General features: G+C 40.3%; 1 protein-coding gene across 3 annotated transcripts in view; it reads right to left on the bottom strand.

Annotated features, from left to right (window-relative positions):
- Positions 1–20,719, bottom strand: part of LGR5 (leucine-rich repeat containing G protein-coupled receptor 5) — a 125,646-nt gene extending 104,927 nt beyond the window's left edge. For all 3 annotated transcript variants that reach the window (XM_012642023.1, XM_012642024.1, XM_012642025.1), the window contains exon 1: positions 20,203–20,719. In XM_012642023.1, the coding sequence (XP_012497477.1) occupies positions 20,203–20,702 (500 nt within the window). In that variant the 5' untranslated portion in view covers positions 20,703–20,719. The remainder of the gene's footprint in view (positions 1–20,202) is intronic.
- Between the last annotated feature and the right edge of the window lie 6,739 nt (positions 20,720–27,458).

The following is a 27,458-nucleotide window of genomic DNA, read 5'->3' as shown; positions in this document are numbered from 1 at the left end:
CAGGTCATGCCTCTTCTGCGACATGAGGGAAGGGGCTGGGGTGGACTCATAGGTCACCAGAAGCCTGGAGGTCTAGATAAAGCTAAACCGTGGATTCCAGCTGCAGAGCTCATGAACAGAAAAGGTGCAAGAGCGAGGTTATAACCCCCAAATGGAGATGCTCCGGCAATGAGCCAAGTTGAGAGTGCTATCCAGATACCATTCACTCATTCGCTTATTTGGTGGCGTGGGCAAGGATGTGGAGAAGGAAGGAAACCTGTTTTACAACAGGAAGTGGAAGTGGAGTCTAAGGCAGGATGAAATGGAAGCCACTACGTAAGGGAGGAGAAAGACTTGGAGCTGGATGGCTCCAGAACCAATTATGGAGGAAGCTCCCAATGTGATTCCACCTTCACTTTTCCACTGGTTCAGGGAAATGCAATGCCTGTGTGTTAAACATGGCTGGGGGCATTCTTTTGTAAGTTAAGCATTCCTTGCTGTATATAAAGTTAATTCAGAGCAATGCTTGTACTAAAATGGACACAGGGTAAATTCTCATTTAGCAAACAACATAACAGATCAGAAAGGGTAAATGGTAACCCTGGGTCATATAATTAGTCAATGACAGGGCAAGATGAAAACCCTGAGCCTCAGAGGCTTGCTGTACTGTGCAGGGCCCTGTCATTTGAAGGAAAACTTCAATAAGGACCTGAGACTTTATTTGGCAGGCAGTAATCATGATTGGATCCGAGCTTTAGCAAGTTTAGCCAATTTCTCCACACTAAACTCTTGGTGTTTTCCCATGAGTTCTTGTGGCCATAGGAAGCTTTTTGTGTTTTCTCTTTTCATAGCTCTCTCATTTCCAGCCACTGTTGCCTCATGTTCAGCAAATCCGAAAATTGCCTTCCACGTGCTTTACACTCCTGTGCCTCTGCTGATGCAGGCCCTGCCTTCTGAAGGATACACCCCATCCACATAGTGAAAACCTCCTCATCCATTACGAGCAGGGCAAACATGACCCTTTCTGTGAAGTATTTTCAACTCCAAGTGGAGTGAATGGTTTTCTTCCCTATGCTTCCACAGGACATTATACCAACCTTTATTAGTAATAATAGCTAACCTTACCCTGTATTTACCACCTGCCAGGCACTGTTCTAAGTGGTCTGCAAATAATAACCCTCATCAACAGCCCTAAGAGAAACATTCTATTTTACAGACGAGGAAACCGAAGCCACAGAGGAGTCAAATAATTTGCCCAAGCTAATAAAGGACGGTGCCAATACCAAGTGACTGCCACCAGAGTGAGATGCTTAGCCACTATGCTCTACCACTTTTGTTTTCATGTCTGTCTTCCTCAATTAAATGTGAACTCCAGAGAGCAGAGGCCAGTCCTTAATTCATCTTTATTTCTTGGGCCTAGTCTAGAACCTGCCTGATAGTAGGAGATGAGTAAATATTAGGTGAATAGTTGAATGGATAAATAAATGTGCATACTTAGGTCTGTCCAGGTCCCCCTTGTGAACAAAAAAATGGGAGAGTTTACTGTGAATGAGAGAAGGACAGAGGGGAAATCTTGCCTTCTAATTCCAGTGGGGAGTAACAGTGCAGTATGTACCTGGCCCTTGGTTCTTGACTTCTCCACCTAATGTAGGGAAACTGTACAGGCTCATACAACATGATTGCCACCTCCCCCTTTTAGGTTATTATTTGGGGTGCAATTAAATGAGTTCATAACTGTGTTCCAGAAGAACTGAAAATGAATGAGCTATGCCGAGTAAAACCATAAACTAGTAAAGCAGAAGGGAAGGTACATTTATGACATCAGAATATAACTGCAGAGCCCCTTGCCATATAGATCTTTATAAAATGTTCCTATAAGAGGGCTCCTAGGAATGATAAGTCAGATCTTAGAGAAGGATCCTGCCCCTTAAGGGTAACTGTCTTAAGACCTCCCTTGGTACAGGGTGCTTACTGGTCCTAGGTATCATGCTATATGGTACAGCTGCAGAATGCAGAGAGGAGAGCTCAGCCAGTGCTCTGACTTAAATGGGAAAGTCTGCCTAGAACACTCTTTCCTTCTCCTTTCCTTCAACTCATCCTCCATGTTTCAGATTAAATGTCAGTTCCTAAGGGAAATTTTCCCTGACCAATGGGACCACACAGGTTCTCTTTTAGTGCACTCCTATTCTCCATCAGAGCCCTTTTATGATCTCAATAATTTAAATTTAAATAAGCATTTTCTTAAGGTCTATGTGCCCTGCAAAGGCAGGGATTGTGTTCATCTCATACACTGTTACACCTTCAGCATCTAGCACAAAGTAGGCAATTGGTAAATATTAATTGTGTGAATGGATGAATAAATTTGCAGGAGCATGAAGTTGACACTATTAAAGATCTCTTCCACAGCCTTTGGTTGATTTCTTATTCCTAAGAGTTACCATCTTTTCTAGACCTTCTGAAAGCTAGCAAGAAAGTGAAAACAGACTTATTTGCATTTTTAAACACTGCTAGTACTAAGAACTTTTAAAACAATCATAAAAGAGTTAAAATGTTCTTTTGATGGCAGTTTTCCAAAAAGAGGAGAAAAACATGAGGAAAAGTAAATAAAATGATTTTAAATAATCTTAAAAACAAGGTAGAATAGTGGTCCTTAAATCGTATTTTCTAGTTTCCTTTGGAATTATTCCACAACAACAGTTTCTCTGTAACCTTGAGACTTGGTAAGCTCCAATCTCACAGAGAGATCCTTTTAAAAGATCCACTCGTTTTTTAAGACACATTAAGTCTGACTTGAAATGCACACTTTGGTATCTAAGAACCCTAACAAAGGAGATTAGTAGCCAAAAAAGCAATTCAGTTTACAGTAGGGTTACAGATACCATATCTAGTACAACAGTCTGGAAAAGGAAGTGACGCAAAGGTCATATAAACAAGAAAAAAAGTAACACTAAATAGTAGGTTTTTTTTGAAGAAACAAAATCCCATATTCCAAAATCTTTCCTTCTCATCTAATAACTACACGTGGTTGGGGGTTTAGAAAAAAAACAAAAGAGGAGGAAGCAGCATTACTGCAGTTGCTAACTGGCACAAAAAAGCAAGAACCAGGCTGCGAAATCGAAGCATCTGCAGAGTCAGGCTCCTGATTAGCTTTTTCAGTTTGATCTCAGATCCCATTCTAGTATATTCAGGAATGTAGGAGCCCAAGCTGGCTGGGTCTGTGTGCATTACAGGAAGAGCAGCAGCTTAGGGTTCAGATAAATACAGCCAACTACCCCAACGACTTGTCTGTAAAAGGCTGAGCTTCAAGAAAAACCAACAATGTTTTAGGACCAGGCAATAATTGTATTATACCTTTTCACATGAAGGCAAAGGTGTCCCTACGAAAAAACAGAACTATATGATTCAGATACCGATTATAAGTCACCTTTGGTCATTTTGTTTAGTTACATACCACTATAGATTCCTGGATTTACGATGCTTGTGCAGCCTATGACTATCTTTAGCTGGAGTTCCTCTTCTGTGTCAGTATCCTTTTGAATGAACAATGCTCTCAGATGAGCCGAAAAGATGTATTTAGCTCCCACCATTACAATTTCTGATCCCCTTTACTTTAGCTCTTTTGAAATAACATGAAAGCTTTGGCTTGCTAATTACTTTACCCAGCCCATAGAAAAATTAGTTTATCTTCCTGATCAAAGCAAATTAGGCAGATCATGGTTGATTAGAATGCAACAGTAAAATCTCCATACTTTCTCTTCCATCCCCTTTCTCTCAGAAATAGGGCCTGTGTCAAATATGTAGGTATTTCCCACGGCCAAGCCAGACTCTGTTTCCAACAGGGACTGCAGCTTGGACAATGGTTCTTACACAGACACTAAAGTTCTTTAGTTCAGTCATTGTGTTCGAAAAGAACTAGTAACCCCTTAGCTAGCATTTGATGAAACATCTAGATTTACATATTTCCTTAATTGCATTTTTGAATGTGAGTGAGATTTATCTGACCAGAGTTAAATGCCTCCTTTATTCCCCTACCCAAGGCAAAATTCAACTCCATGCTCTTAAAAAAAGTGAGGTGGGGGTGTATGGAATCTTATTCAATTCCGATCTGAACAAATTTTAGGATTTCAATAAAGTGGGACGAGGGAGTTACATTACCAGAGGCAGGAAAGATATATCTTTACCTTTCAAAGTGGAAATGTCAGTTGCTAAAACTTTGCCTTGCTCAGCTCTTTTAAAAAGGCTATTTTGATTTTAAATGAATGCTATTCCTTGTTGCTGAATTCCTCATAAGAGTTGCTAAAAAGTTCCAAAATTATTGTCCTTAATAATTTCTCGCTGAAATGTCTGTTATGTGACTGTAAAAACTGGAAAGTTAGGTTTTCTTTTATTTGTTTACTATAAATTAACAGTAAATCTTGCATTTAGCTCCATTTAAACCTCCCTCTGCAGCTGCCCATTTGAAAAATAAAATGGTTGCCTTCTTTCACTTCAGTGGGCACAATACAAAACATCCATTGAGCTTTGCCTTTATTGCAGCTGCCAATGCCCAGCCGACTTTTAACAAACCAACCAAGCGGAATCACAATGCAGCTGCAACATTTTATGGTATTTCTGTTGGTTCTCTTTTGAGACTGAAGGTGTTAATTAGGAATCAAAGAACACAACCCTGCCAGCTTTCTTTCACAAACCATACCCTGGTCACTGCAGTTTTCAGAAGAAAAATAAATCTAATAAAGGGATAAAAATGTTGTTTGTCACACCAGTAAAGTGTACTTAAGACCCTTTGATCAAAAGCTTTTTATGTAGTCTTGTCAGATGGGCTGGAAATATTGTATTTTTTCCTTTTCTCCCCCCTTTTCATGCAGACTTATCTGAATTCTGAATTTAATTTAAGACCGTCTGGAAGAAAAAATATAAGCGTAGTCATGTGTGGATTCTTTATAGGTGATAACTGGTCTCATAGAGTAGGACAATTTGGCTTCTTAGAAAATTTTTCATATTCAACATTCCATCATGTTATAGCTTCACACAAAACTGGGTGTTCTAGTAGCGTATTGTGATAGTCTAACCATAAGTTTTCATGCTTACAATTTACATACACATCTGTCAATACTCTATTTAGTATAATGATTATTTATTAAATAAATCTCTCAGTGTTTTAGAGGATCCTTTTTTACATACACAGAATTGGGTATTTCTGTAAGCATTAAAAACTATATTTATATACACACACATAATATTAATTTATCAAATAGTTTTGTCATTTTTGTATAGTTTTTTTAATGAGTATCATGCATTCAAACGTAACAGCGTGAAGTCATTACCTTTAATCTTCAGTCAAAGTTAAAAGCTTAAAGTAAGTTTATGAAGTTAGCACTGCTGGGAATTAGTCAAGCCTGCTAGCTTTCTCAGCACGAGGTTTTGCTGCTAGATGCACAAATCATGCCAAAATCCATTAATCCTGCTAGAGAGAGGCAGAAAGAAGGTCTGCTTGTTGATTTAATGTTAATGAAATGAATGGGCTCCTGAGGCTACCTACAGAGGCCCTCTAAACTGTAAAACAAATAAAGTCATTTTAAGTAATGCTCACTGCAGGAGAGTAAACAATGCTTTCAGATTTGCTGCACAAAACGGGATTGGGTGTGGGTGCGTAAAACCTCCAATTTTCTATAATCCTGCTACACCTGCCCTCTTACAATACCCACAAATGACAAGCTGATAGATTCAGAGAACGATGGAATTAGGAGAGACCTGGGAGCATGCTTTCAATTCTCTTATTATACAGATGGGAAAATTGAGGCAGGCAGGATATGAATCTTGCCAGAGATTCTATAGCTAATTAGTGTGGTAGCTAGATCTAAATCAGTGGTTCTCAAACTTGGCTGCACATTGAATTTGCCTTGGTGAGTTAGAAAACGTTCTGATGCCTAGCTCCTTCCCCCAGAGATTCTGACTTAGTTGGTTTGGTGTGTGATCTGGGCTTTGAGATGGTTAAATTAGCTCCCAGGTGGAACCAATGGGCACACAAGTTTGAGAACCACAGATCTAGACTTTTAACCTGGCGCACTACGACCCTGCATTGTTTGTTTTGCTTTTGTTTTTTTGCTGCACCATAGTGTTTATTATTTTCAAGCTCCCAGGAATGTGCCAGTTGCTTTATCATCCTACAGATAGAGTAGATACATTTATTTTGAGATTTTGAGGTTATTTCCACAATGAGTGTTTTTGTTTGTTTCTTTGTGTACCGGCATGCAGAGATGTGTCCATGGTGTGTGTGTGTGTGTGTGTGTGTGTGTGTGTGTGTGTGTGTGCGCACGCACCTCATGGATCCCTTGAAGGACTGAACTCTACCTTTTGGATGAGCCAGCTCCACAGTGAGACAGTAGCCAAGCGCCGCACCACGCTTGGTAGCTCGTCCTCTTGCCTCACTCTTGCACTCTCCTTTCTGTCTTGCATGTCACCTCACTTTTGAGTCCCTTTGGGCACTTTTTTATTCCTTTCTAATTTGCCAATCTCCTTTTGGCTGCCACTTTCCTCTTAACCCCTCTCCACCTGGAGACTTTCCCTTTGTTTCAGAGAGACCCTTCTGATTCTTCACTTGAAATTGTTCGACTTTTGTTGCTTTCTGTTGCCCCTTGGTTTGGTGATTATTTAAGCTGTTTAATAAAACTGGGTGGACAGAGCCCACTTCTCCAATCTGTGCTGCTGGATAACATGTAATAGACGTCTGCCTGAAAGTTACTTCCATTTTGGTTCTAAAGCTATAAAATAAATCAGCTTCCTGGTTTACTAATTCAGTAGGCACTTGAGAATTCCAGAATCATCTTTTTATATGTGGTGAGATAGAAGGAGATTTCCCACCTTGCAGACCTACCCTCTTGATTTCACTGGTTATGGGCAAAGCAGCTTACCTCTTTTGCAGAGGGGTACAGAGCATCTGTAGAGACAGTAACACAGGCTCATCTAGCAGGATTAAAAGACTGGCCCCCAAACTGCTCACCTATCCCTTCCCTCTGCTGGGGATCACTGGGCCTAATTTCAGAGGCTTCTTGCTCAAAATATAAGCCCGCAAAGTGGCCCTTTGACATTCTATTCAACTTTAAATCCCCTCTCCTACATAGATTGTTGTCATTGATACCTATTTATTATTCCCCAGAGAATAATTTTAGCCTCATTGTCGTCACTGACTGCAATCATGTTGAAGCAACTGTCTTTTTATCAAAAATGGCTACTCATTAAATTTCCTCATGAAAATTCAACTCTTTTGGATGTATTTTCAGATAGACATAAGCCTATAGCTTAAATCAGTTTTTGTCCTTTAAGTAGAATTTTTTTCAGTTGAAAAAAAAGCCATTTTTGTTGTGTTGAAATCTTGGTTTATCCTGAATGCATCTTTGGCTCTGAGGGAAGGTAGAATTCCCTACTTTCTCTCAGTCCCCCTAAATCTGTCATCTCTCGCCTGTCATTGCAGCAAATCAACCGCTGATAGTGAAGCTTCTAAGGGCCCAAGAAGCTACTAAGCTGAATTCTTCCTCCACAGTCAGGAAAAGTCATGGGGGTGGATGAGATGAAAAATGAAAGGACAAAAACAATTCAAGCCCAGGACCACAAATTGTGGGCCATTCATTAAACCGCTTCTGAGGGGTAGAGTCCTAACATCGCGCCATCAGCCCACTCTCTGTGACAAAGCATTCACTCAGCCATCAGCTATCCTGGAGATTTGTGCAGTGTCTACACAATGCTACACCCCCATGTGCAAATATGAAACTTCATTAAAACACAGACTCTTTTATCTATTTGATACCAAGGATCAGAGATGAAAGTTGATGTATTTTTAAGAGATGGTGGGTGATGCCCGATTCATCTGAAGCTGCCCTTTCTTTCCCCCCCTCTCCTTTACCTAGCAGGTGCCTCTCTGCTGTTCTCTCCTTATTTTCAGAATTAAAAAAATCTTGTTTAGTGAAAATTACACTTGTACTGATAAAGTTTCAGGGCAATTAATTTAGCTATTTGGGGGAATAATAGTAAGAGTTAACATGGTGTATTTGAAAAGCATAGGTTTAGTGTGATAACAACTGTAATATCATCAACAATAGAAATAATAGCACCTAACATTTGATGCAAGCTCCACACAGGAGGTGCTATGCAAAGTGCTTTAGGTGCATCATCTTACGAGTCAGGCCAATGCCATTATCATTGCTGCTTTACAGATAAGAAAACTGAAGAACAGAGTAACCTGCCAACGTCACTCAAGATAAGCTGTGATATTCATCAACAGATGTTCTCATCTCTAAGTTGGGGAAAGTAATAACTATTTTACTGTTTGTTATGAGGGTCAAATGAGAAACTGGGGGTAGAAGTGTTCTCAGTGTTTTTTGAATTTTTTTTCTCTGTCTTAGGAATTTAACAAATAATGCAGTCTGCCAAGTTTAGAGGCAAGAACCTCTCTGTCATCACATTATAAGATTATGTCAGAGATTATATCAGCTAGTCTCACTCTGTTGCACACTTGGTGCCCAGAAAAGTGGCAACTTATATCTTAGGTGTGGAAAAGTTTGAGTTTTATATATAGTTTAGAGGAATAGGAGAGTGCTCTCCAGAGAGAGAAAACAGTGCTGACTCTCTTTCGAGTGCGCCCTGGCCATATTCTCTTTTGAAGTTGTCCAGATGCAGACATGCATCACAGGGTGTTTCAAAATGTAGGTGCTAATATTATTCAGGTGTGGTGAGGCCAACAGATCAGGAGATGACTGCCATTGAAGAGGTAGTTTATTACTCACAGTTCCCAGGAGGAGGTGGCCTGCTGGGCCATGCAGGGCCACACAGGGAAGCAATAGGGTCAGTTAGGAGGCAGAGGGAATGGAAGAAAAGCATGGGCAAGAGACTTTGCTGTGGTTTCTGTGGGAAGGAATGGACAAGGCAGGGTAAGCAGGCTTAGGATTGGCTAGTTTGAATAATTTCAGCAAGCTCTGGGATGTAGGGGCTATCCCAACTTGTTCGGCATCTGACCTTCAGGTGAGTTGGACAGGGGAATATAGATCTAGAATGCAAGAGCCTTGCAAGAGCTTAAGAAAGGAGGTGGCTGGCGGGTGAAGGCTTTGGATTGGTTGGTTTGCGTAGGAAAGGTACACTCGCAGGAGAGTCATTTGCTATCTCTAGGAATTCCCTAGCCCTAGGATGGGTAGTCTCTCTAGAATCAGAAAGCCTCCTAGATTTCGAAGCAATATAAAATAGAGAAAATAAAAAACATGATTAATATACAAGAATTCTGTGTTCTGGTCCAGTTCCCAGGGAGATCTCTTTTTTCTTTGGTCCAAGAAAATCTACAATTCAAGGGGTATGTAGTTCAGTAGTAGGCACAGACAAGTGGATCAAGTATGGGGATCAAATGTGATGAGTGCTGTGACAGAGGTGGGCTCAGCAGGATGCGGGAGCACCAAAGGCAAGGTCACAGAAGGCTTCCCAGAGGAGGTGACATTTGAACTGAGTATAGAAAGACTCATAGAAGTTAGCAAAAGAAGAAAGGCAATCCCAACAGAGACCAGCACATGTGAACCCCTGAAGGCACGACGTAGGGAAATTGTTGGATGCAGTTTGATAAGTCTGCAGAAAAGAGAGCCTGGGGGCCTAGGGAGTGGGGATTGGCTGCAGAGTTGCAGGTGAGGGATGAAGCAAAGGAAGTCAGCTTTGAGGGCTAAACTGAGGTGTTAAACTTTATTATGAAAGCCACAGAAAATCACTGAAGGGTTGACTACAGGAGAGACATGACCAGAGGTGCATCTTGGAGAGACTAGTGGGGTGGTAGGGCTTGTGTGGGGGTGTGTATGTGTATTGGGGGTCTATGCAGACCACTACAGATGACTGCCACAGTTATCCAGGCACACAAATAAGGAGACCCTGAACTAATGGAATTTCAGTGCTAGAAGGGAAAGGGAACAGATACAAGGGACATTAAGGCAACCTACATTTAATCAAATTAAGGTCACAAATAAAATTTAAATTCTAATAAACACACTGAACTACTACAAACAGAAATTTGAGAAATTAATTATGTATTCCTCAAACTAAATCTGATTGTTCCTTTTTGCTGTGCAGATTTTTAGGTGATACAGAGGCACTCTATCTGTATCTACGGTGGCCAAAACAAGATGATAAAATTAAAATTCAGCCACATACCTAGATATAAACATATGTAACACGAATAAGCAAAAGGGTATTTGGCAACATCTAGAAAAATAACTGGGAGTTTTAGAATTCATTCAAGTATCTGGCATTGGAGCAAAAATGTGCCAAGGAGGAGCATGGACTGCAGTTTCCAGGAGACTTGGGGTCCAATTCCATCTTTGCCAGCTACACGATTTTAAGAATGCCATGAACATGAATTTCATTACCTATGAAATGAAGGCATTGCATTAGGTGACCTCCAAAGTTCTTTCCACTCTACAGTCCATGGGTAGCCATAGCTTTTGACTCATTGAATTCCTCTGTAACCCATCTAAGTGATTTTAATTCCGTTTATTTCAGCAATTAGGGTAATGCTCTAGCAATCATGATTAAATTTCAGTCTTGTACTGTGTAATGTGACCTAGGGTATACAGCTTCGTCATTCTGGTAATTTGTGGATAAAGGATTATCCTTTTAGTTCTTTACAGTAGAACTTAACTCTAAATGTAGCTAGCTATTAGCTCAAGCTTTGAATTAGTTTTTTATTATAATTAACATAAATCTACCAAAATTAGCCTCTCCTCTCCGATATACAATTAGTTCTGTTCTGAGAAGTTCCTACAGCTACAGCAAAGGGGGTCTTCACGTAACTATGTAGTAGTCATTCAGGACCAGACCATATCCACCTAACACGTCTCCCAACTGTAAGACCCTGTAGGAGTAGACGTTTTTCTGGAAGGCCAGCGGCTATAAGGTGGAAGGTAGAGACTTACTGTCAGTTAATCATGTTGTTAAAACTTTTGAGATCTTCAAATGAGATGCAGTCATGCCCGGGGAGCATCTGGTTTAATTAGAATTTCCTTTTGCTACCTGAGCTTGAAGACTCAATGAAAAAAGATCTTGAACTTCCTCTTGTATTCTATTGCACTGAGTCCCAGAGAACAACAGGTGCTGGAGAACGGGGCTACAGATGAGTTAAGATCTTTTCCCACAGGGATAGTGATGTAGCTTCTCTAAGTTAAAATCAAAGACCCCAATTCTGATGCACTTAGAGTTGGCACTTTAATCCCAAAGACTCTTCTTTCTAAACTTCCCTTCATTTTGTGGTTTGAAGCCCTGTGGGGCGGGGTGATGGGGGAAAGGGGAGTGTCTGAGATAAGGAAAATGCATCCTTCTAGTTCTCCTCTGATACTATCTAGACATGAGGATGCAGAAGGATAAAGAGAGACACAGAAGTGTATCACCTGGGAACAGATGTCTAGTGAACCGGCAGCTCACGGTCTCTCAGTCCTGCCTGCATTGTCCCTCGAGTAGCAGATTTCCTGTTAGCCTTTCCACCTCTTGCCATTCTTTTTCCAGGCTTTGCTCTATTGTGCAGTTAACACTATAACAATTATAGAGTAGGCTTATTGCCAAATGCAAGCATGTCTGTAAGGATCCCTTCAGGACAGGAAATATGAAAACAAAATAAAGAAGATTTCTTATCTCGGTCTTTACTAGAAGATTCCAAACTCATTCTGTAGATTCACTTAACAAACATGAAAAAAATTTTATTCTGAAAGTCTCTCCATATATACAAAATATATGCTTATGGAATACAACTTCTTCCATGGAAATTTTAGTTTGGTTTTCATAACCAAATAATCTTCACTGCGTATGCACATAAAAACTGTAAGGTTGTATTTTGTGCTGATAGACTTAAAGACCAATTGATTATGTAACAAAGTGCCTCACAAGAAAATTTATAACCTAAAAACTCCAAGTACCATGTGGTGTTTTGTGTGTCGAACCAATAAACTCATTAAAATAACATTGCATAAACCCAAACACAACACAATGAAAGTTCTAACATAGCCCACATTAACCAACCAACTTTAAAATAATATCTTTGTTATGTACTAAGGTTAAAAATTCAGCAAATGCTTTATATTTTTTCCACTTGAGATCATGTGTGGTTTTCTACTTTCCTGAGAAGTACACTTTTGTGGCTTTTTTGATCAAAGGAAGGTTACTTTTACAAATAGGCATCTTTTGTAGAGGTCTCTGCTCTTCTAAATCAAGGTTTCAAGGCAAAACGACTAAAGTATTGTCCAGTTTTTTAGTGAAACATGAAAATTCTTACGTTTTCTTCTTAGTGTAGACTTCAAAAAGAAGGCACGCATATAAGGGTAGCCACAACAGTTTTGTGTGTGTGTGTGTGTGTGTGTGTGTGTGAGGGGCGGGGAGAAGGGGAGAGAGAGAGAAGGAGGAGGAAGGAGGAAATAAAAGAATTTGGCTGCAAAACTGAGGAACAGTTTGAAACACTTGGCTTCTAGTGGTGAAAGATGAGCAACACTGGGGAAAAGGCTGGCCTAACAAGGGCCCACTTGAGGAAAGCTTAATCTCGCCTGGCAGGCTGAGGAGGAAGGTCAGCTCCGTGCACGCGTTCCCAGCTGGCGCTGGGCTCCCTTTGCCAGCATGAATGTCTTCTGCATTTCAGCTTCTGAACCGAAACGAAGGTGCCTTCTCATAGCCAGCTCCTGAGTCTCTCCCCGTAAAAGGGTTGGCCTGTCAACCACTGCCATGCCCTGTCAATGTGGGTATCATTTCTGCTGCGCAAGTAGCACACAGAGAATTGCTTCTCACTGGTGTGTTGGTGTGTGTGTTAGTGTGTACTTGAAATTGCTTTCTTCCCCCTTGACCATCGCAATCCTTGTCTGAAGATGAAGTAAAACTCATTCTAAAGGCAAGAAGGATAAAGCGAATATGGGGAAAATGTGCGTATATAAACGAGGGGACACTTGAAAATTAGGGACTGCTGAATAATTTTAAATTATTAATGTTAAGTTAATAAAAAACTAGAGTATGACAGTACAATTTGAAGAGATATTAGAGATCATACCTCCATGTATCCTAAATTTTCTAAACATCAGTACTTACTTGGTGAGGGGCTCTTGACACTGAATAGAATTTGTAATTAATTGGTCACCTAATAGTTTTTCATGTTGACTTTGTAATACAACAAATGATTAATGCATATCAGGTTAATAGCAGCAAATGAATTGAAGGACTTAAGAAATTAAAGTAATTCAGAAATTACTGAAGGAGGGGACTTTTCTCTGACTTATCCAGATTTCTAGTTGACATAGAAGTCTCTGTATCACTAACTGTCCAATTGTTAAACCATGCATAGCTTTAAAATATTGGTTGGGGAATTTGATAAAACTTTGAAATAATTCTCTACTTTGAATTGAATGAATGACATTGTGACACCTTTGTGATGCCATTTTGTCTAATCTCATCCGTTTCATAGGTGAATACAAACTCAAGTAAAATTCACCCGTTAAGAAAGTTCATGTCTCTCCGACCTGAGAAATAGTTACAAGGAATGCAGCTACTTTATTTGACACATAGATCTGGTCATAGTAAAAAAGTTTTATTCTTGCCTAGGAGATTACTAATCCATTGATCACTCTTTACAATACCTTGGCAGCCAATACAATCTATCTTTGACTTGGAGACAAGAAAAATTGCTCCTGTGGTAGTAAGAAAATGGATATATAAAAAGATACCTACTAAACTTAAAATATTGGCCTGAAACTATACAAAATCATGCTTATTTTATTAAAAAGTAAAAGCTGCGTTTTGCTCTGGAATTCCTTGAAAAAATATCTCTGGTATTAGAGCTTCATAAATTGTGTTCCTTGAAAAGAGTGGGCTGAAATACTTCAGCACCAATTACAATTATGAGATGCAAGTATAAATTAGAAAGCTGGTTTTCTTGTGTTGCTGGTAGACAGGTCCTGAAAATAACTTCAAAGAGGTCCAAAAATATTTTGAGCAATGATAATATCCTTGGGATGAGCTTCCAGGCCCCCAAGTTACGAATGATAATAGTAAACCTAAACCATAAAGTTGTTGGAGGCATATGACTGAGTAAAGTACATAGCATGGTGCCTGATGCTCCAGAAGCACAATATCAATATCAGTTGTTATTATGATTATTGTTATTAAAATAATAAAATGATTTGGATATGTAAATTCTGGTGTGTGTTAATAAAAGCAACTCATTGCATCGTTTAAGCTGAACACAATGCAGCTGTATTTCAAATGGGGCCGGTGCCATAATTGTTGGCACCAGCAGCCTTGTGTTGTTTGTTACTTGTAGACTGGCAGTTTTCATCTATTTTTTTCTGACCTTTTAGCCACTGGGATTTCAGCAGCAGGTTCAGCCAATTCTTTTCAATTTAACATTACAAATATTTACTGTACATCTTCTAAGAGTCAGGCACTGGTGTGGGCACTTGGGATCTGAAGTGGAAAATTTCCTGCCCTGGAGTAGCTCATAGCCAAGTGAGGAGAACAAACCCTGGAGGGAAGAGCCCATCATGACATCCTGGAGTATGATTCCATCTGACTTTTAAGGAAGTTGTTTCTACAGTTATGGGTTGGTTCCTGGTATACTCTTAAAGTAAATCTCAGCTTCTCCAATTCCAAACTTAAACACTGAGAAGAGAAGTAATACACGAGCCTATGAGGAAGCACACCTGCTCATGAAGCATCTTTTAAACAGTTTCCCCACTGATGCTACACCCTGTTAAGAGTCCTTTTAGAATTATCACTGGATAATATTATTCCATTTCTTGAAATCAAATGAGTACTGTTCTTCTACCTTCCAGTGTCAAGTAAAACATTCCCATTGGGCTTAATTAATGTAACAGAAAAATTAACTGGAAGAAGTGGGAGAAATTGCCACAGATTTTAAGAATTGACCTGCTTCCTACCATGTAACCTATAGAGAACAAAATTAATTTTGGATTATGAGAATTTTAATGAAAAAGCCCATATTAAAGCCTGTGAAATGTCTCCTTTTCCCATAGATAATGAGTTCCATAGGTGAAATTGGGCTTATAGTTGGTGTCTATAATGGCTAAATAAAGGTACAGATTGAAGCTGACAGATTTGGGAATAACAGAGTTGCAGTTAGCAGATTTAACAAATGAAATTCTACTAAGGTACATCGAAAATAGCAACAGAACTAGAGAATCGGCTTGTTTTGTTTGGTATGTAATATATCAGTGGTTTTAATGCTAGTCTGATTCATCTCTCTGCTCCAAAATGAGACTCTATAAAGGAAAACACTGCAGCAGGAGTGAGGAACTTGAATCTTAAAGGAACAAATTTGTTTTCTCATGAAGACTTCAATTTATCGACTTGGGGGGTGTTTATAAGGAAGTGTGCCATTTAGTTTTATTCTAAATTTACCTAAATGACTGAACCAAAGCAAAAAAAATTACTTCACACAATTCTCAATACAGAACTCACTACTATCTTTCATTTCTATCTTATGGCATATGATTTAGATTATTTGGAAACATACTTAAATTTATAGATAAAATAAGTTAAATGCATGAATTTGATAGAAGAAATATAAAAACATGCTTTACTAAGCCAAAATTAGGTATCAGTTATAAAATTATAAATATTCTATGATGTCTTTAATTTTATGATAGTTTTATTGGGTTGTTTAGTCTGATACTTCTATGACTTTGACAGATATATGTTTAGAAATTAAAAAGAATCAAATAGTTCAGATAAAAAGCTTTTAAACTATGAGAAATCATAGACCAGTTTTGTGTTTCTGAACTTCTTTAAAAACATCCAAGTGTGACTGGATGGTCTATTATCAAAACATGATGTTATTTAACTACATATTTTTTATTCCAATCGTCTAACTCATTTATAATTACTACTTTTTGTTGCTTCATCAGAACTCCTTTACTTTGAAGAAAATGCATAACGAGGAAAGAAAAAACTGAAGATCTTGTTTATTATATGTAAAAATTCATTCTTGTCACACAAACTCTGCCATACATATTTTAAATATATTCAATAAAATATTTGTTCTGAATTTATGCCACAAAATTGTTTGAATCAAAACTCATTACTTTAAAAAATTACTCACACTAATTTACGTCAATTAGTTTCAATAATTGCCCCCATCACAAAAACACTACTAAAAAAAAACCCTGGGAATCCTGGAGAAAAAGAAAGAACTTTATTAAAATGGAAAAAAGTTATTGACATCATTATATTTTAAACACATCTTAAAAGCAGGTTGTAGAGAAAACTGTACAACTTTTTCAATTGATCTAAATGTTAAGACTGTTATAACAGTGAACATTTTGTAACCATTTCTAAAGTACAAATATTTTCTTTGCTTGAAGAGAAGAAGGAATATATTAAACTATTTTCAAAGAAGATTCTTAATATGAAATTTAATTTTGAAACTGCATTAAGCTGCTTAATATGCACATATGACACCAGGACCATACCTAACTTAACTGAGGCTTTTGTTCAGTTCTTATTAACATCAGTTTTACTAATTATGTATAAGTTAAATTTTGTTTCAAAATTACATATGGAAAAGTAACCAAACTAAATAAAATGAAAAAAAAAATTCTTTTCTCTCAGTTCCTTTGGTTTATACAACATAAATTTGCTCGTGGATGAAAAGTTCATCCCTTAAAGCAACAGCAAAGAAAAACTCAGTTTTCTTTTAAACATAAAAACGGCTGTTCTAGACCAATAGAGAAAAGTATATTTACTGTATTACGATGTTCATAGGATTTAGTTTTCTACCTGGATGCCACATTAACTAGATGAAAGACACAACAAAGTAGCATAGGGGAGTTTACTTTTAAGACACTATTAGCAAAAATGGCCATAGCTGATGCATTAAAATAATTTATGTACACTAAGATTAGATGCTAGAACTACTTTATTTCTGACAGATCACAATTGGTAGATTGAGATGTATTAAACATTGTAAACAATTATTGTCTGCCTTTATATCTCAACCTTGTTGTGTTCCTTATTTTCTGCTGAGTGAACTTTATTAGCCTCTGTTAGTAAAATCAGAGCCCATAACCATTAGGGGTGAGGGGTGGGTGAGAGGAGGGGGAGAGAGAGAGAAGAGATTGAGACTGAGATTTTTCCAATGTTGCCACTATGTTCAATGGTCCAATTACAGATCTACTGGGGAATGCAGTTCAGTAAGAAAAGAGAGTTAATATTAATGTTTGCACTGGCTTAAGATTTAGCTTTTCTGGCAAGAAAGATTATAAAACAACACATAAACGGATCTTGCCTTCTATGAAGAGATGCAGGAAACTTTCTTTACCTACAAGACTAGCTAGCCAGCTATCAGATTGTGGCAAATGTGAACAGCTGGAACTTGCCATTGTCAATCTGAAGAAAATGAAATGCTTGTTCGTTTTTTTTTTTCTTTTGAAGGGGATTAGGAAATAACATTTTGACTAAATAAATGGTGATAACCTCTTACAAATAATAAAAGATACTAGTTTGGCCTTTCACCCACATCAGTCTTTGCACACTGCAACTTTCTCACGAAAGCCTAATTACCATTGGGCCCCAGTGGAGTGGGGCCGTAACTTAGTGTTCTCTTTCAAGAGCAAAGGGACGTTATTCCTGAAAACAAGAAAATCAGTAAAACACATACTTATTTACTTGAATATGAGTAAATCAAAATTCCTTTCAGGTTATGACTACACAAGTGAAGACAGAAATGGTCAGATAATACTAGGTGTCACCAAAAGAGGGCATCATCTACCCTTAATGTCTGCACAGAATTCTTGTGGATGTAAAAACAAAACACCCCAAAAACTCTCAACCCATGATGGAAGGGCATCCCATGGCTCCAGGTATTTTATATGCTAAATCATGAAATCATGCATTAGAAAGGGCATCGAGTGGTAATCAGAACTGATTTCTACATTCAGCATTCATATTTCCTGAAATGTGTTAATGTTCTAATGGTTACATTAAAAGTAAGTATTTAACATTTACTGTGTCACTTGTCAGAGGCACTCTGAGTTTAATATTTTATAGAGCACTAAGAAAATTTTCCCGTAGGCCAGGGTATAGGCTGTCATCAAATAACATGAGAATACAATTAACTTCCTAATGGTATCTTAACTTCAAGAGGTTATCTATCTATAATATAGATAGGTAATGTTCCCTATCTATAGATCAGAAACATTGGCAGTAGGTGGCAGCTAAGTTCTACTGAGCACATGGAGAACGCAGTTAAATGCATTTGAGGTATGTGGGAAATGGTTTAAAGCAGAATTTTATGCCAACTTTTAGTAACAGAAGCCTAACAAATGTTTGTTCTTTCAAGTGGGAGAAAAAAAGTGCCTGGACACTATTAAACTTATTTTCTGTATTCTTAAACATGTTTTATAACAAATGCATGATTTAAATAGTAGGTTAAGTGTTTGAGGGGATGGCGCACTTTTCTTCGACTGTATACAAGGGTGGTGAGGAGGAATAGTTACAGGCTCTCAAGTAAAATTGCCAACTAGTCTCAAAAATTCACTATCCCGGAGAACACACGAGACTTGAAACTCTGACTTTAACATTTAAACCAGAGAGATTGGGGAGGAGTGTTCTGCTTTGTAGTAGAGACAGCTGTTCAGGAGGAAGACATGCGAATTCTGAGAGAATGATCTCCTAAAGGACGGCAGATTCTCAGCACTGGAAAAATATCACTACCATAGGCAATGACTGCACGTAAAGGGAAACCCGTTGGGGAAATAATTTTATAAATCTTTCAGATAAAGAAAAAGTGGCCAAAACAGTTTTATGGTAGACGAGGAGGTGACTGCCATCTACCAATACTAAAATCTAGCAGGATGGTCCCTTTCTTTAAATGTAATATTAAAGCAAGTTTTTAAAAGGTTTCTTTTCTTCCTCTCTGTCTCCAGAAAAAGAATCACTACCTAGTGGAAAACGTTGTGCAAGCCTCTTCATGTTTCTTCCCTCTGGAAACCAACTAAACAGAGGAAAGAACGAGTTCACAAACATCCCGACTCATTCCTGCCAAGGTACATCAGAGAAGCCGAAAACTGGGATTGCATGGGCTTCGGGTGGGCTCACTGCAACGCCTTGAATTAAAACCTAAATGACCACCTCGTGGTCACGAGCGCCCATTTCCCAGGGTGGCTTAGACCCCGGTCTCTCTGCTCCAAGGAAGGGAGCCCCAGATTCTTGACACGGGGGTCGGAACAGTGACCACCTTGATCTCTGAGAATAGGGTTGCTCCTGGGTCACCTCATCCACCCAACCACCTGTTGCCCTCGGGCCTGGGCTTTCCAGAGACAAAATTATGAAATGAGCCGCTGCTCGTCTCGGTGGTCAGGGCTTTGTAGGTTGTGGCGTGGGAAGAAGGGGTGGGAAGATGCCCAGGGGATGATAGGGAGCTTCAGGTCTCCCTTTGGCAGTCGTCGCTGCTGTTTACCCTCCCCGCCCGGCAGCCTTCAGCCCACTTCCCTTTTCCTCCCCGGGGGAGGAGATGGTTAAAGATTACACCGCGGCCGCGGGCACTTCAAAGGGCGGCTCGGGCAGCCAAAGGTAAAGATAACGTTCTGGCAGCTCTAATCAGGGTTTGTGGTTGCCACATTTTAATCACGTCGTTAGAAAAAGGAAAGAAAGAAAGGAAGGAAGGAGGGAGGAAGGAAGAAGGGAAGAAAGGAAGGAAAAAGGAAAAAGATTACACCACGCCACAGTGCGAGGGATGCAGAATAAATCCCTTTAGAGCTGGGCAAGTTGGCTTTCTCCTTTGGGGAAACTTTTTACAAGCCACCTCTTCACGGAACGCAGCTAGACGCAGAGAGAGGAGGTTGGGGCGGGCACCAGCCGGGAGGCCGGCCCTGGGGCTCGGGGCGCCGGGGCACGAACGCCCGCTCCGGACGCAAAACCCCGCACTCGGAGGAATTCGCCCCCGGACGTACCTAGCGTGGGACCGCGAGGCTGCGGCGCCAGCGCTTTCCCGGGCTGCACTTGAAGCCGTTCCTCTGCAGGCGCAGCGAGTGCGGGCACGCGCTCCCTGAGACACGTGCACGTCTCCGGGGGCGCAAACGGGTCTGGCCAGGATGCCCTCGGTGACGTCGCTCGCCCCCTCCAGAGCAGGCGGGCCGAGCAGCCCCCGGTCTTGACTTGGACTAGCCCTCCTTCCCCTCTTAGCCTCCCTCCCGGAGTAAGGTGGGGCGCACTTACAGGTAGGAGGTGAAGACGCTGAGGTTGGAGGGCAGCTCCGAGAGCCCCAGGTCGGAGCAGTCCACCCTGAGCAACATCCTGCCGTCGGGCTCGCACTGACAGTGTGTGGGGCAGCCCCGCGGCAGCGCGCCCGACCTAGGCGAGCCGCCCCCGGCCGCCAGCTGCAGCAGGACAGGCAAGGACAGGAACACGCGGAGCCGGGAGGTGTCCATGGTGCCCGAAGTCGGGGGCCGTGAGGCGGACGCGGGCGGAGGGCAGCGCCCGGGCTGCTGCGGGCCGTGACGCGCCGGGCGCCGCTCAGGGGGCTTCTGCACCTCAGCGGGCGCCTGCAGCACGGGGCGCTGCGTTCCTGCCCCCCAGCGGGGGCGCCGAGGAGAAGCGCCGCGGGGACAGAGGTGCCCGGTGCTGCCACGCCGGGCTCCGGAGCAGCCCTCGCTGCAGCCGCGGCAGTGGCGGTGCGCGTTGCTGCTGCAGGCGGCCTGAGCTGTGTGGAGCAGCATCTCTGCTCGCACGCTCGTTTTTTAAAGCGCTCTAGCCCGAATTGCGCGCCCAGTGACGTCAGCGCAGCCCGGCTTCCCAGGCACCCCCCGCCCGGCCCCACTTTCCCTCCACTCGTCCCCTCCCTCCTTTCCCGAGCCCAGGGCTGGGAGGCGGCAGGCGGCGCGAGGTGCTGTTGCGTTCTCGGTGCTGCGACTGCGCCTCCGCGGGGTGGATTCCAGCGCTCGGCGCCGCACGCCGCGCAGGGGACCCCCGCCCTCACCCCCCTCACCCCTTCCTGCCTCCCGGTGACCCAGATGAGAGCCGAGAGGGATCTGCTTCACAGAGACATAGGCAGACGCACAGGGACGGACGGATGAGGCACGCTTCCTCCGAGCCCTCTTCAAATAATGGATGGGATACATGGAGTGTTAAAAAAAAAAGTCACTAAAATCCAATGCAGAGAAATATTTACGTTATCAGGGTAGGGAGACAGGCGTCCTAGGCAAACTATAGGTGGCCTTTTTGGTCCCTACGTCTGCCACACTGTCTGGCTCGCTTTTGCCCTAAAACCAAAGTGCTGGGCTAATCTCTTGAATAAATACAGCTCCTGAGCAAGCACTCCAGTGCAGCCTTCCTAACCATGCGGGGCGAGGAAGTCGGAGTGACTAATTGTTTTCTAAAAGTGTTTTAGAATCCCATGTAAGTCACCTTCAGTAAAGCGATGCAGGACAGACAGATGGCTGCTTGCTTTTGCTCGGGGGCTTTTTTATCCTAAGTATTTCGGGTTCTCTGAACTAAGGGCAGTTCCCCCAGGTGAGTGGCACTGGACCCTGAGGACCGCTGCCGGAGCGCCAGTGAAAGAATGCATGTTCTTGCCGAAAAAGTGTCCTACAGTGAGTCTGCAGGAGAAAGGAGGAAAAAGATTCAGAGCTTTCTTGGAGAGAAGAGAAGATCTCAGTGCGGTACAAGTCACCCTCTTCATACCAGAATGAGCAGCTGAAAGAAGTGACAGCCCAAGCCTGCCACACCAACTCACGAGAATGTACAATTTTCACTCGGGGGAGGGCACAATGCCTCCTTGCTTCATGAAGACAGGGAACCCTTTTGACTTTCAAGGTCCCTCTTAATCTTCCACTTAGACTGTCCACCCAAATTTCCTATATAAACTTCTGAATTTTACAATAAGGAAGATGTGTGTGTGTGTGGGGGTGTATTTACTGTCTTTTATTTATAAAGTGATTCCCAAACCTGGCTGTTCATTCACCTATGGAACTTCTAAAAATATGTAGATTCCTCGACATCAATCTGTATTCTGAACCTGCTCTTTTCTTTGGTGAATTTAACCATCAGCAAATTTGTGCTTCTCTGTATGGAAAGAGTGTGAGAGAGGATTATAGACTCCATTCTCCTCATTTTGCAAGTAAAGAACTGTAGCCCAGGATTTTGGAAAGCTTGACAGTGTTGCTGAAAATTGTGAGTTAACCCAGGTTTTGGGGTAATCCGTGTGGCACCCAGTTTTGGCCTGTCCCTTCACTTGTCCGTTGCACGCACCACGTTCACTCCCACCCTTTCCTTATTTTCACATTATTTGTGCTTCTCTTAGCCATTCCTTCCACATTTATAGAATGCCTATCTTCTTTCTTTTTTTTTACTTATCCCCAGATTATTTTATAAATGCAACTCAAAGGATATTTTCTGTGAAATCCCCAATGACCACAGTCCGCATTAATCACCAATCAACAGATATTTGGAGAATAATTACAACTGGGGTGTCCTAGAGAGGTAAGTTCTCTCTCCTCATGGAGCTTGTGCTCTACAGGGGATGACAGACTCTGAACAGGAATCCAAAGGTGATGAGTCTTACTGAAGGATATATTATAAATGTCACATGGTATAAACCTAAAGGTTTTTTGAATGCATATTTATTTTGTTTTGCCAACTTTATCGTGACCATTTTGCAGGCAGGGACTAAGTCCCTTGTCTCTTCTTTACCTGCAGGACTCATACGATGGACTCATAATAGTGAGTACTTAACAAATATTTGTTGACTGATTTATCATTGTAGGCATCCAAATATGGTTGTACCCACCATCTGTTTGAGGACATTAAGCAACACTTTCTTTGACTTCAAGGTTGCCAAAAGGAGCATAGCACTTGGGTTGTGGAATGAGTTAGGCAGGACTGTATTTGAATCTAGGTTCTGTCAGTTTCAGGTTTTTTTTTTTTTTTTTTTTTTTTTTTATCACAGGCAAGGAATGACCCTGTCTAAGTCTCAGTTACCTTCTCTGTAAAAGGGGGTATTATTCACCTAGGTTGTTCTAAATGTTAAAATATCTGCAGATTGGCCTAGAGCAGAGTACATTTTCAACCTGTGTTAGTGCCTTTCCTCTTCTTTTCAGGAATTGAAGCTTGTTAACAAATTTATGTAGAGCAGAGCAATTTCTGATTCAATTAAATGGGGAAGACAGCTTTGCTGGATGAGGCCAGGTGTAATGAACATCTGTTCCTTTTTTGTTCATACCCAACATTTCTCCCCTCTCCTTTTGGTAAGAGGTCTCCATGGTTTTCCTTTGGGAAATTGCCTCCCAAACCTTAGGGCTGTCAGTCATGTGGCCCCACCTCCCTGCCTCTGCAGTAGGAATGTAACCCAAGTAGAGCAATCTGAATCTGTTTGGGGGATTGTCATGAACCCTGGGATTAGAGGATCTTCTCCGGCTTCCTGAGCTCTAAGGACAAGCACACCTGGAGCCTCGTGGGGGCTTCTGTTCTGCCCTGTGGAGAAAGCTCACTGGGAATGGAATATCAGCAGCAGCAAGGAGGGAAGCAGAATCCTAAAGTCATATTCTAAACAACTGGATCTGAAGCCATTTCTGCTCCATTATCTCTCCACTGCATGAACCAATTAATTTTATTTTGTTGCTTGAGCTGGCGAATGAGAATTCAGCTGTGATCACTTGCAGCCAAGCATATTCTATAAAAACCTGAAAACACAGGAAACATGAACATTTGAGAATGGCCTGATGAATCTTCAAGGTCTTATAGACCTTATTACATAAAAAATCATATGGGTTGAAAATAAGAATGGTCCAGCTGATGATGACTTTATGGCCTGAATGGATGTAGGTTAATCACTTTGTCTTAGCTAATAAAGATAAAAGTACAGTGAACCAGATTCTTTTCACATTAAAAAAAAAAAGTTTGAGTAAGGCTGTTGATCAGTGGTCTCTCTCTCTCTGTATTTGTAACAAATACCAGTTAATGTATAAGCTCAGGTTCTCAAATTGCATAGTAATGACCATCAGCACTGATTCAGCCCTTTCTATGGTTTCATGTTCTCATTGCATCCTCATAAGAGGTAGATACGATTCTTAAACCATATTTAAGGATTAGAAATGCAAATGGTTTTCCTAATGTTGGCCAGCAAGTTAATGATGGAGCCAAAATTCTAACATGAGCCTTTTGACTTTAAATCCTGTTCCCTTTTCCAAATCCCTTGGGAATTCTAGTCACATATGGACTTAAACTAGATAGAACCTTGGATTTATTGTCATTTCATTGAGAAATAAATTTACATATTTTTGTAAAGAAAGATGCAGTTCTTTTGGACTGTGGTGGGACCGGTTGGAGCAGAGAATGGTGATTTATTATGTGAACAATAGTGACAAGTATATGTTAAATCTTTTTTCCCCAGGAAAATCATATATCTATATCTATATCTATATCTATATATTTTATTTTTCCGGTTTCTCTCAACAACCACTCATAGGAATGCATACTGGTGAGATGTCAGAGAAAATCATCCCCACCCTTACATGAAGTAGTAAAGTTAGTGGGCTAAAATTAGATTCATTTAATATTTTGTTTGGGTGAGGTGTTCTTATTTATAATTTTTGAAGGTATCTCAGTATTAATGAGCTGCTGTGTAATAGAATATCTCATTCCAGGATGGAAATCACTTTTTGCTTTTTAGACTCTTAGATTGTAAGTTCCTAAAATTGATTCTGGTAAGGTGTAGTCTGCTACGTGTCTACTTTCTGGGCTTGTTGAATAGATGTTTTCCTAATTCTTTAATCTTTGATAAAAGTCCAAAACTAAAAACACTCACATGCACTACAAGAATTACTAATAAGCTTAGTTGAAGCATGCCAGAATAATTTTAGTTAACAGGTAAGTCAATATTTCTTTTACAAGTATAGGGAAATAGTGTTTACACAACTGGTGGGCTATTATGGACTTATTTAACTTGTTTGAAAGAGTATAGAGCCCATTATTTGCCCTGCTCATTTTACATTCATGATATAATCAGGCTTATGCTGAATTTCTTAACTTCCTTTCACCAACAAAGTCTAATTAATTGAGAAGGGAGGAGGAGGATTTAGGAATAAAGATCTATTTTCTTTCAGAATTATTTATTTTTCGAGAAAGCATTAGTTCGCTAATTAATTACTTTGAAATAGCCTATTACGTAAAATCAATTGGATCTGTCTTTGATTTTATCCAACATAAAGGCTACCTTTAAATATATCCATATGTTCACAATATTCTGAAAAAAAGGCTAGTGGTATATGATATTATCAATTCTTTAGCTCATTTTGATCCCCTTGTCTAATTTCATGTTTGATAATGAACATGCTCCTACTGGTATGCAGCCTGCTTCCTGAGAACATGTGTCCAATCAGACTCACACGTAAACCAGGGGTAAGGTTTTCTTTTTAGACTAGGAATAAAATTAATGAGAAAAAATAACAAAACACTTGAAATTAAACAATCTTCCTGTTTATTCACATGCTTTATTTAATTCTTCCAAATACTGTCTTAGTATCCAGACAAACTCTTCCATGTGCCTGATGTGATGGATTTTTTTTTCTGGTTAGAATTACACTTTTAGGATTTTTAACCATCTACCGTCTCCTCATGCTCATGCTTAAATGGCAGGGCTCAGACAAAGCTTGGGCTGTGCTCCAAAATGATGAAGTGCTAACAGTTTCCCTTTTGCAAAGCTGCTTCCCCCAAGTTGTGTAGCTAGAGGATATACAGATTCACTGAATCCTAAGAGCTCTGAAAGGGGAAAGATTTTTTAAAACATATTTGGCGTCAGAATTTGAACTGAACCAATGTGAGCCTATTTATAGACTTTGTCTCAATTTCATGTAAACATTCAAGTTGCTGCAGAAATATGGATGTGTGTGATTGCAGGGTGCCTCCCCAGACTCCACTGGGGATTTTGTATAATATATAAGATATCACTCTCAACATATTCTATTTTTAAAATTCTCTAAAATTCTGAATTCTATAACATCTGTGAACCTGACATTTTTGGCTGAGGGATTATGGACCTGTAAACAGCAGCAAACCCTATCTCATAAACAATTTTCAGAAGAAAAAGAAGACAGAAAAAGGAACTCACTGGATGAGGAAAGGGTGGAAAGTATCATCAAGAGCAAAATCCAGAGAGAGGAGAAAGGAGAAAGGAAGTGGTTAGCTCAGGTGAGATAAGTGATCATCCCTGGGCACGAGCCCCTTTGCAGAGTACAGGGCAGAACTTCCAGTACTCTTACTCTTGACAAATATTTGTGAAAATGCTAGAAGAAAATATTCTATATGTTAAGAGTTAACTCTCTAAAACACCAGGGAATAAATAATAATTGGTAGACATATTCCAGAAAAGAAAAAAAACAAAAACAAAAACAGAGGTGCTGAGCAGAAATAGTAAACTTAAGGAGAAGGAATTATAGAACTCACCTAGAAGAACTAATTTATGGATTTCGTTTCACGGACATGCAGGATTTATAAAGTAAAATAAGTAAGTACAGAGCATGCTATTTCCCAAAAGTGCTTTATTTTGATAAGCCTGGTATATTTTAATTGAGTATGTATAGTAGCATTTCACTGCAATTACAATCTCATAAAGCCAGGCAAAATATATTGCATAAACATTGCGGCTCAAGTCGATGAGTCATAGTAAAACATTGTCCAGATTACTACTATTAAAATGTACAGAACCCTTTTGTCGAGTGTTATTAGGTATGTGGATTAATAGAACGACTCTGCTTGTTTTCATTGTTCTTTAACAAGGAATAAAATTTTGATTTTAAGTTTCATTGATTATTCTTTTGCATAGATTTTAGATGGGCACTTTGCTGAACAAAATGTCATTGCTGCTTAAAAAATTCTAAATACATTTTCTAAGGGATGATCCCTTTCATTTTCTGACTTATCTTCACTCTCCTTTGCTCACATCTTCTCTGTTTTTCCCACTTCTATTGTGTCCCTAACTTCCCCTCAGGATTGCTGGGAGTGGGTGGGATGGGGTGAGGGTGATTGGCTCAGCCACCTACTAGAAGGGCAGCATGGCATGACAGCACAGCACAGGTCCTAGATTCTCACAAGTGAAGTTCAAATCTCTGCTCAGCCATTTACAGGCTATGGGGCTTGGAGCAATTTCATCTCTGAGGCCCACTTTCTTCATAGGCAAGATGAGGGTAATTGTACCAAGTTTGCAGAACTGTTAATAGAAGAAGAGCTAATATGTTACGGGGCTTTGCATGTAGTAACATTTAATATATGATAGCAATATGGGACTTTTCATTCTTTTCCTATGCGTTTTTCCCCTTAAGAAAGTCTTTTCAATATTTGCTCTCTACACATCTGATAAAGGGCTGATAACCAGAATCTATCTAGAATTTTAAAAAATCAACAAGAAAAAATCAAACAATCCCATCAACAAATGGGCAAAGGAAATGAACAGAAACTTTTCAAAAGAAGACAGAATAATG

This window comes from Propithecus coquereli, unplaced genomic scaffold (assembly GCF_000956105.1).
Source record: "Propithecus coquereli isolate 6110/MARCELLA unplaced genomic scaffold, Pcoq_1.0 Scaffold172, whole genome shotgun sequence".
In the NCBI taxonomy this organism is placed as follows: Eukaryota; Metazoa; Chordata; class Mammalia; order Primates; family Indriidae; genus Propithecus; species Propithecus coquereli.
The sequence above is the reverse complement of the archived record's forward strand: the minus strand, read 5'-3'. Positions and strand labels throughout refer to the sequence as shown.